The 11,215-nt window shown below is 35.8% G+C and overlaps 1 protein-coding gene across 1 annotated transcript; it reads left to right on the top strand.

The window, feature by feature from the left end:
• Nucleotides 1–773: 773 nt before the first annotated feature.
• On the top strand, nt 774–10,943 carry CA1 (carbonic anhydrase 1). Its single transcript, XM_072605007.1, has 7 exons — nt 774–881; nt 1,342–1,539; nt 4,128–4,246; nt 6,325–6,420; nt 7,340–7,402; nt 8,672–8,827; nt 10,424–10,943. Exons 1-7 carry the CDS (start codon nt 845–847, stop codon nt 10,541–10,543), a joined length of 789 nt encoding a protein of 262 aa, XP_072461108.1. The 5' UTR covers nt 774–844; the 3' UTR covers nt 10,544–10,943.
• The last annotated feature ends 272 nt before the right edge of the window (nt 10,944–11,215 follow it).

Genomic DNA, 11,215 nt, shown 5'->3' with positions numbered 1-11,215 from the left:
AAGCAACTAGCTGTGTGACCTTGGGCAAGTCCCTTAACCTCTCTGAGACTTAGTTTCTTCATCTGTAAAATGAGGGTAATGACAGCCACAGGGTTCTCGTGAAGATCAAATGAGATTATTTAGGTAAAGTGCCTGGTAGACCTTGAAGTGGTATATATTAGCCATTATTACTAAGTGTTTTAAAATCAAAATTATCTTGTAATTGAAAAGTACTACAGAGTTGTAGGGGTCACTAGGTTGCATAGTGGATAAAGTGCCAGGTCTGGAGTCAGGGAGATCCTAGTTCAAATCTGACCTCAGACACTTACTAGCTGTGTGACCCTGAGCAAATCAGTTAACCCTGTTTCCTCAGTTTCCTCATCCATCAAGGTAGCTGGAGAAGAAATGGCAAACCACTCAGTATTTTTGGTAAGAAAAACCTCAAATGGGGTCATGAAGATTCAGGCGTGACTGAAAAATGACTGAACAACAACAAAAGAATTGTAGAGGGTAGTAAAAGTTATATCATGAAATGTAAAGGGGGTAAAGGTTGAGTTGGGTGCTTTTTTTCTTCAGTTAAGATTTCTTTATTATCTATTATAATCACTATAGGGAAGGTAAAATACCCTAAAAATCAGCAGAATTTTGTGGGTGGGTGTGTTTTTTTAAACTGCTCATTTCTTTTTCATTTTACCTGAGTCATGGAAATAAGTCAACAATTCTTGATTATATTGGTACATGTGGAGCTGGGAAGCATCTATAAAAACCACGGGTGGAGGCACAGAATATACATAGGAGAGAGCCTGTGTATGACACTATCAGTCACTTTAGTCACAGCTGTGTTGGTAGAAGAAAACAGAAGGACATGGCGAGCCTGAACTGGTCATATGAGGGAGAAAATGGTGAGCATTCTTCTACCATTCCATATGGGAGGCAGAGCATTTATTCTCTTTTGAACATTCAGTATCTGGTAACATTAAAAAAATGGATTAAGAGTTATAGAGGCCAAGATAGGTGAAATAATATTATTTTTATAATGATAGTAGGTAACCATGGTGGTTCTACAAATTTGCTTGTCTTTTGTTTTCATGAAATGTATTTTATCCAGTTTTGTAAGGTTAGCAGACATTCCATTTTAGCATGAAATAGTGCAAAGAAAAAACATTCTCTGATGCTAGATTTTGACTTACTTGCATGAAATATTTTAAAATATTTGATATAACAAGATATTTAATATAATCTTTATATGTGTTAAGGAAACTTCTGAAAAGTAACAGAGGTAGTTTATAAAAAAAAAAATCAAGTGGAGATTTGCATATTTTTGCATATTTTGCATATGTTTACATATTTTTGTCTTTCTAGGGCCTGAAAACTGGAGCAAACTCTACCCCATTGCTAATGGAAACAATCAGTCTCCTATTGACATTAAGACCAAAGAGGTCAAACATGATGCTTCTCTGAAACCCTTCAGTGTCTCCTACAACCCAGCAACGGCCAAAGAAATCATCAACGTGGGTCATTCTTTCAGTGTAAATTACGAAGACAAAGATAACCAATCAGGTGAGCAAAACCATGCTTCTTCCTCCTTACTTTCCAAGGTAAACAGCAGATCAATCAATCAACCAATATTAATTTAACACCTCCTATTTGCTAAATATTCTGCTAAGTGCTTGATATACAAAGACAAAAGCAAAACAGTGAGGGAACTTGCTTAAATACTCACAGGGGAGACAGCACATATATATATTAGTGTACTAAAAATACATAAAATGTAGATACAAGGTAATCTTAGGGAGAAAGACAGCAGCAGCTGGGGGAACTAAGAAAGTTCTATTGTAGAGGAGGGAGTTTGAGCTGCCTTGAAGAAAACCAGGAATTCCAAGACGTGAAGGGTAAAAGGGAGAGAGAGCATTCTAGGAATGGGGGACAGGTCACTTATGTATGAGAAACAGAAAATAGGCCAGTATGGCTAAAATGGAATGTGAGTTGCAGAAGTCAGTTGGCAGAGTGGGCAAAGTCTTGTACTTAGAGTCAGAAAGACCTGAATTCAAATTCAGCTTTGAACACTAACTTTGTGACCCTGCACAAATCACTTAGCCCATAGCCTCAGTTTCCTCTTCTGTAAAATGGGGATAATAACAGCACCTATCTCTCACAGCACTGTTGTAAAAATCATTTGAGATATGAAAGCACTTAGCAAACCTTAAAGCATTTTATAAATGCTAGCTATTATGGAGGAAAAGGTTATGAAAGAAGACTGGAGGTAAAATATTTTTGAAATGTTTTAAATATCCAACAGAGGACTGTATATTTCATCCTAGAGGTAATAGGGAGAGATCATCCTCATCCTCATCATTCATATAGTGCCTATTTTGTGCCAGGCACTCAGCCAAATGTTTTATAAAGGCTGTTTCATTTGATCCTCAAAATAACCCTGGGAGGTAGATGTTATTATCATATGTATATATATATATATATATATATATATATATATATATAATTTTATATTATTCTTATCCCTATTTCACTGTTGAAGAAACTGAGGCAGATAGAGGTTAGATTTGTCTTGTTAGACTTGTCCAAGGTCACACAGCTAGTAATTGAAGATAAAGCTGAACACAGGTTATTTCTGATACTAGGCCTACATTCCATCTATCGGATGCTAGGCCTACATACTATCTACTGAGCCACCTAGCTACTGAAATAAGGAGCAGGGTGACAGTCTGAGCCTTTAAGGAAAATCACTTTAGAGGTAGTTGGACAACAGATCGGAGTGGAGAGGGAGCCCGATTATGAAGTGATTACAATAATCCAGGAGAAAAATGCAGAGGGCCTGAACTAGGTTGGGTGGATTTATAGGAGAGTTTTTGTAGAAATAGAAACAACAAAATTTGTCAACTCTTTCGATAAATGAGATGGATGAGAATGAGGACATCATAGAGATTGAGAACCTAGGTGACTACAAGGACCAAGTTGCCATCAACAGTAGTGGGAAAGTTGGGTAGAAGGAAGGACTTGGTGGGGGTAGGGGTGGGGGTGGAGAAAGTATAATTAAGAAATACAATAGCCAATTAGAAATATATTTATTCTGTAGCACATTATACACAATGCTAAAAATTATCATAATAAAGTTCTATATAAGGTTAGTCCAGGGATGGGGAATCTGCAGCTTTGAGGCCACATGTGGCCTTCTAGGTCCTCGGGTGCAGCCTTTTGACTGAGTCTAAGTTTTACACATCAAATCCATTTATAAAGGGGATTTGTTCTATGAAATTTGGATTCAATCAAAGGGCTGCACTGAGGACCTAGAGGGCCACATGTGGCCTTGAGGCCACACGTTTCCTACCCTTAGGCTAGTCCTACAAAAAATTATAAAGCTGACAAAACTGGTCTCTTGGGCTCTCTTGTCTTTTCAACTCCACTCAGTGGTCCTTTCTCCCCCTGCACAGAGCTTTGAGTCCATCTATGTATTTTTTTCCTACTTTTCTCCATCAACACCTGCTCTCTAGAAAGGATCTGATTAACCCAACACTAACGGGCATGTGATTAACATGATTTAAAGTATTGCTTTCCTCAGGAAAATCTGCATTTTTAACAAGGCCAAAGAAATAACTTTCTGGTAGTAGAATGTGAAGCATCAGTGACGAGGCCCAGGAGATAATTGTTTTTGGTTCAGGAGTGCTTTTCAGGCACCCCTAAAATCACAACTAAGTAGTTGCCTACTGCAAGATTGGTCTAGGTTCTAGACTTTTTGTACAAGCCTCTCAACATACACTTTAGGTGCATCATTGGCCTTGCTAACAACATTCTTATTGAACATTGGTGCCTGTTTAATTGACATTTGTATAATAGGCAAAAAAAAATTGCAAATAGATGATGGAAGATACAAGCAAATGAATGAACAAATAGATGAAACACATGTTAATCAATTGCTATGTGCAAAGCACTATGATGAAATAATTTTTTATGAAACAACACAAGTCAATAACAAATTAGAGGGATTAGCAATCCCTCAGATCTTTTCTTTTTATCCCCATACTTCATCTACTTCAACTCTACTCCCACTTGAAGTTTTAACCCTGGTCCAACTTCTGCTGATTGGATTGGGGTTTCTAACTTGTAACCAGATGCTTTCTTTCTCATTCTAGTACTAAAAGGAGGTCCACTTGCTGGAAGCTTCAGGCTGCGGCAGTTTCATTTCCACTGGGGGAGTGCCGATGACCATGGTTCTGAGCACACAATAGATGGAGTAAAATATTCAGCCGAGGTAAAATGATTGCAAGAGACATAACAGTATTATGGGAGCAGCTTCTGAGAATTAATCCCCTGGTTCCTCCCACTCATCTCCCAACCCAGCTGAGTAGATTTTTTAAAAGTGAATGCTGTCTCCCTCAATCTATAGAAATCACAGGCAGTGCTTATACATATATATGTGTGTGTGTATATATATATGTATATATATGTATGTGTGTATATATACGTGTATATATACATATGTTATCCTTCAGAGAAAGTAGGATGGTAGATCAATGTTTTGAAAGACCCATGATTTCAATGATGTGACATCATGTCCAAAAATACAGATGAAACTTTTTACCAGACTTACAGAAAATTATTCAATTGGATGATTTTTAAAATATGGTATCCCCTCCAGATACTTTTGAGTATTCCAAAAAAATAGTAAGCAATCAAAAAAAATAACAGAAGTAGGGCACATTAGAATTCGATGTCATTTTATTCAGTAGAAATATCTTACTTAAGGAATTTTCAGAATTTTGAGGAATTACATCACCTAATTTTGGATTGCTTCCTTATCATCCTTTATAGTTTTTTTTAACTCTGAGAACTAGGAGGAGGAATATGTTTTTTAAATCATTCTACATGCCTGATATAAAATTTAATTACTCTTCTAACCCAGCATCTATCTTTAATTTGAATATATCTTTATTTCTTAAATAGAGCAACTATAAGTGAAATATGACCAAGTTTCCTGCTGCATTGTGAACCATAAAGTGATCTTTACAATGTTATATAAAGAAAGTCATATAAAGTAGAAGTCAAAGAATAACCCAGATCAGAGAAAAGAAAGAAAGATCTACAAAAGATTATATATCCTTGTTTGGGATATATTATTTATGTAACCTACATAAAAAGCCATATTGTTTACCAGAAGCAAACAATCTCTTTCTAAATCATGCTCAAAGACAATTACAACCTCCAAAATACTGATGCTTAAGACTTGAAAATGCTACATCAAATTACCTCATAAACTTGCTGCTAAGGAATACTGGATGACACAGTTTAAAAAGTTATAGCTTTGGAGTCAGAGAACCTGAGTTCTAATTCACTTTCTACCTGAATGATCTTAGACAACATTGAACCCCTCTAGACCTGTTTGGCAAGATGAGGGGTTTGGACTAAATCAACTCTGAGGTGCCAACTTTGTAGGCAGCTGGGGGACACAATGAGCGAGGACTGGGTGTGGAGTCAGAAAGACTTGAATTCAAATCTAGTCCCAGACACTTGCTAGCAATGACTGTACACAAGTCATTTAACTTCTGTTTTCTCAGTTTCCTCAAAGATGAAATGAGGACAATAATAGTGTCTACTTCACAGATTTGTGTGGATTAAATGAGATAATATTTGTAAAGTTCGTAGCAAACCTTAAAAAAGTTATTTAGATTTCAGCTTTTTGAATTTTTTTCCAACTTACAATTTATGGTTATATAAAGAGTTTTAATAAGACAACTTCAGCTATAGATGTAAAAATCAGTCTGCCCATGTGTCAAGAATAAAGAGAAGCCTTACTGAGCTCTTCATCTCCAAGAGTGCTAGAGGAAGCAAGATGTCAATTTTTTGGTAACTACAGCACAGGAATGAATAGAAAAGCACTCTCAAGGCTGAGGATTTGTATTCTAATAATTCTGCCATAGAATATTAATTCAGTTATCTAACAGTAAGAATCTGGCCCTTTCCTCTCTTCTGATTGAATTTTCAACATGATTGCCCTCACTTCAGTTTCCTCTTTCTACATCAGGGATTCTTAACTTTTTTTGTGTTTTCTGGACCCCTTTGGCAGTCTAGTGAAGGGGTCCATGGACCCCTTCTCAAAACATTGTTTTTAAATGCATAAAATAAAATACACAGGATTACAAAGGAAACCAATTATGTTGAAATATAGCTATGAAATATTCAAAAAAATTCATGAATCCAAGTTTAAGAACTCCAGATCTAGGCAAAGGTATCTTTCTCTGGACTGCCACAGTGAAAACATTAGTTACGGATAACTGTTATCTGCATGTAGAGGTGAAGAATAAGCACAACTTGTAAAATATTTTTTTAAAGTTACACGTGGTTCACTGGAATTCTGAAAAATATACCAGCTTCTGTGAAGCAGCTCAGAAACCTGATGGCGTGGCAATTATTGGTGTTTTTATCAAGGTAAGTAAGAAAACTATGCAGGTGTTTCTTTTGTCTAGATGAGAGTTTGAGATAGGAAGGAACAAGTGGCCAACAGTGTTCTAGTTGTTCTTTTAAGAGCTGTATTTTCATTCCACTGATTCAAAGTAGATGTAAAATATCCCAGAATGCCTTCTATTTGGTTTTACTATTGGCTTTGTTTCATTTGGCTTCTCCCCCCGAAGAAAGGATTGTCGGGGAGGATTCTGATAGGGAGGGAAGAGGAGAGGAATCTTCCTCTCCTTCACTGTCCTTTTCCCAAGCCTTCTTACAAATTTCCTGAAGATGACTCAGGGACTGTTTAATTTCTGTTTTAGACTTAACTTCAAAGTTCCTCTAAGGATAATATATTAGTGAAGCAATGTTTTTTGTTGCTTTGAGGACTCCTTAGTTGATTTAGGAGATAGAAAACCAGATACTGGTCAGCTAATATACCAAGAAGTTCCTGAAACATCATTATGAAATTGTACCCATTTGGCCATTGGAGACATTAAAGGGTAGGAGGATATATATCAAAAAACAGAACTAAGGAGGACTTCCACTCTATTTTTAGTTCTTGGATTCTCATTTCTTATATGTAAATAAATGTCTTACACATAGTAGGTGCATATTTGAACTGAAAATATTCTTCAGTTTATTTAGTATATTGTAAATGAAATGTAACTTCTACATGTTTTTTTCATGTGCTCAAGAATAGATAAAAAATTCACTCCCAGACATATCATCTTATTGCAAATTACTCACTGGCAGAACAAAGGAAAAATATTTAATCTCTCTTCATTTACAATTTTTAATGAAATATTTACATTGATTTTGTTTTTAGTAGTATTTCTAAATTTTATCTGTCCCTTGTATGTTCATTTCTTTCACCTTATTTTTTCTTTTTTTATTTCTTCCCCAGCTTGGCCAGGCTAACCCACTCCTACAAAAAGTAATTGATGCCCTAGGTTCAGTCAAAACTAAGGTAAATATCCCAGATCAAGGACTGTCTAGTAAGAAGGCCAGTCTTTGAGGCTCATTAAATAAAAGGTACTGTGGAGAAGGGTAGGAGGGGGGAATGTGGAGCAGAAAAAGACAGAGGAAACTTAACTCCACAGCTATTTGTTTGTCAGCTGCCTTTAGGACAATTCTAGAGTCAACTTTTACAGTCATCCTTTTGGAAGGGAACTATGGAAGAATGAGTTACTTAGATATGTAAATTCACTTTGCAATGTCCATCCTATTTAAAATCTGGTAGACTTTCATTTCATAAGCAAAGATAAGTGTATTTCTTTAATAACACAAAAGGATAAGTGTTCAGGAGGCACTAGTAAAGAATTGAATAGTTGAAACAAGCTATCCTGATCTGACAGCAGAAATAAATCATAAGTTCAAGGAGAAAAAATAACCAAAATAACTATTTTTCAATGACTTTACCACCCAGCTCTAATATGGTCTGGCATCAGTTCTGTATATAAAATAAATGTTTTCACAAGGCAGAAAATTATATATATTTTTAAGAAAGTGGCTTTATTCCAACACAGAAACATCTTCAGTACTTGCCTCTTTTTAGCCTTTTTCAAAAAGGAGAAAAACCTAGAGGGCAAAAGTTCAGTGTAGAATTTGTCACTTTAGCCTCTATCACCGATAATTCTGTCTAGTGAGATAATTTGAAATAGCTAGGTGGCACAGTGGCTGAAGTACTGGTCCAAGACTCAGGGAGTTTGTTGTTATTGGGTTATTTTAGTCATGTCTGACTCTTCGAGAGTCCTTTTGGACTTTTCTTGGAAAAAATACTGCAGTAGTTTGCCATTTCCTCCTCTAGCTCATTTGATAAATGAGGAACTGAGTCAAACAGGTCAAGTGACTTGCCCACGGCCATACAGTTAGTGTTTGATTGGATTTGAACTCATGGAGATGAATTTTTTTGTTTCCAAGCCCAGTGTTCTAGAGCAGAGTTCAGATCTAGCCTCAGAAATTAGTTGTGTGACCCTTGGCAAGTCACTTAACCTCTTTCTGCCTCAGTTTCTTCATCTATAAAATGGAGATGATAATTATAGCACCTACCTCCAAGGTAAGAATAAAATGAATTAATACTTGTAAAAGTCTGTGCAAACTTTAGTGACTTATTTGTTCATTTCCTCCACTGTGCTATCCTCAAAAATTTAAGATATCAGGAAAAGTAAGGTAATGTCTATAGATGATCATGGATCTGTAATTGTTCTAAGTATTTTATATAACGTATTTGTTTCAGGGCAAACAAGCTCCATTTGCTAATTTTGACCCATCTTCTTTGCTGCCTGAATCCTTGGATTACTGGACCTACTTTGGCTCTTTGACTCATCCCCCTCTCCATGAGAGTGTAACCTGGATTCTCCTTAGGGAGCCAATCAGTATCAGCTCAGAACAGGTAGAGTATCGCATAGTGGGCACTGCAAGGTGGAGAGAGCTTATATCAAGCCAGCTAACAGTAGTTAATGAGGGAAAATATAATTTCAGGAGGGTTTTAGAAATATTATTTCCCCTTTTTAAAAAATTCAGAATAGTTTAGTCCTATTAAAAGTTCGTCAAAATATTGTTCCTTGAATCTATTCTTGGGAAAGAACAAATTTCCTTCATAAAGAAATTCCCATCTATTTTAATGTTTTTCCTGAGCAAAAACAAGAAAAATGTAGCTGCAAATTTTAGTAGGCAAACATGTAGTTAGATTCTATGGCTCAAAGACTGTGGTTCTAAACTATTACCCTGACAGTTATTGATTTTCTTTTACTTGTTAGAAGTTCATGATTTTAAAGGTCAAAATGCTTATTTGTTCTCAGATCCTTGTCAAGAAAACTAGAGTCGAGGTTCATTGGCATCTCCAAATTGATTAAAATTTAAAAACATTTTTCCAACCAATTCTTTTAATCTACTAAATTTTGCTAAAACAGTTTTTGAGTAAAGGAGAATATTTCTTTAAAAGTGAGTCTAGAAAAGCCACTGTTAAGGTTGGTGCAATGCATCCCTAGGCAATAAAACTTATGGACCAGTTTCAGAAAAGAATCCCTGGGGAATCTGGTTTTCTACATATGTGCTTTGATTTTCCTGTTCAAGGTTTCACTGGAGTTTTTCATCACATTGCTACTTCTTTTTCAACAAGCTCCTCTTCTTACTCGTGCCATTTCTGAGAGAAGGCCAAGGCAAGAAAAACTTACTCAGGACAGGTCTACACATCTCAGATAGATGTGTAGCTAACCAGTTTTAATAGATTTTTTTCAATTAAGTTGATTAAATTAAACTAATTGTGTAACAATGAACTGGATAGTCTGTCTATTCAACAGTTTTATGGTAGCAAATGGCATGACTCAGAACTACCATAGCATTTGAAGTCAATATAGAATAAGAACATCCTACCCCACCTCCATTTGCCAATTTGACTTTATGCTGATGTTTTCATTCTCATTCTCTCATTGCCTCAGTAGGACTATATCTAACTGGTAGGCAGCTAGGTTGCCCAGCACAGTCAAGAGGTGGTGGGCATGGAGTCAGAAGGTCTGAGTTCAAATCCACCTTGATATTTATTGGCTGTGTGACCTTGGGCCGGTCACATAACCTCGTTCTGGCTCAGTTTCCTAGTCTGTAAAATGGAGACAGTAATAACACTTACCTCCCAGTTCTATTTTTAAGATAAAATGAGAAATTTTTAAAGTATTTTGCAAACTTTAAACCATTACATAGGTGCTAGCTATCATTATTTTTAGTTTACTGTGGTCATTGTAATTTAGCCCAAATGTATCACTACTTTCTTTTTCTTTTTAACCCCACAAATGAATTTACCATACCCTTCACAAAAAGAAGTGCTGAGATTTGGGGCTATGTCCCTCTTCTTTGCATGAGTGAAAAGAACCCATTTTTTTAGTAAACTCAGTTTTGAAAATAGAATTGCATTAATTCCGTTGGGTATAGTGAATATTGGATGGTCTTTAACTGTTTTCGAAACTCAAAAAAAAATCAATTTTCCTTCTAGCTGGCCCAGTTCCGAAGTCTTTTGTCAAACTCTGAAGGTGAAAAAGCCTCTCCCATACTGCACAACCACAGACAACCCCAACCATTGAAAGGGAGAGTAGTGAAGGCCTCATTCCAGTGAATTGCCTGTTGATTGGAGGTGAATTTACCTATTTTCAAGAAAAAAACAGCATCTTTTCCAAAGAAATCTATTCAAATCACTGAAAATAAATTTCTTATAGGAAGTTGGTATGTAATGAACATCTGCTGAATTTGAATTTGTTCCATGAGTGGCACATGGTTAGTTATTACCATTTCATTAACTTCAAGTTGCATGAATTTATTAATTATCTATTTGAAGAAAAAGACTTTACTTTTGGCTTTTAATATTTTCATGCGCATTTGGTAATCTTCAAGATAAAAATCATTTAAAGTTGTGCTAAAATTCAAGTTTGATTAGTAGAATTCCTTATGATGGCAGTTAACGTATACATATGATTTAAAAGGGAATCACTAAGAATGACACATTTACCCTTTCAGTTTGACCAATAAAACATTTTTTGTTTCACCTTGCCTGTTATATTCTTTTTTTTACTGAAGTTATTTGTTTTCCTCATTCTCCTTATGGCCTAAAAACCCACATGATTTGCTTATAAAATTATATGCTCCTCTTCAGCAAGTATAATAATCTAGCTTTAAAAGCAAATTTAGATGAAAAGTTAATTGCTTATAAATAGTTACCTTACAATTGATGACTGCTCTACATACTCACTGGGGCATGGTGTTGATCCTGAGTTCTCAGGATCAGAGATTT

This window comes from Notamacropus eugenii, chromosome 4 (genome assembly GCF_028372415.1).
Source record: "Notamacropus eugenii isolate mMacEug1 chromosome 4, mMacEug1.pri_v2, whole genome shotgun sequence".
NCBI classification, from domain to species: domain Eukaryota; kingdom Metazoa; phylum Chordata; class Mammalia; order Diprotodontia; family Macropodidae; genus Notamacropus; species Notamacropus eugenii.
Note: the sequence above shows the minus strand (reverse complement) of the source record. Positions and strands in the feature narration are given on the sequence as shown.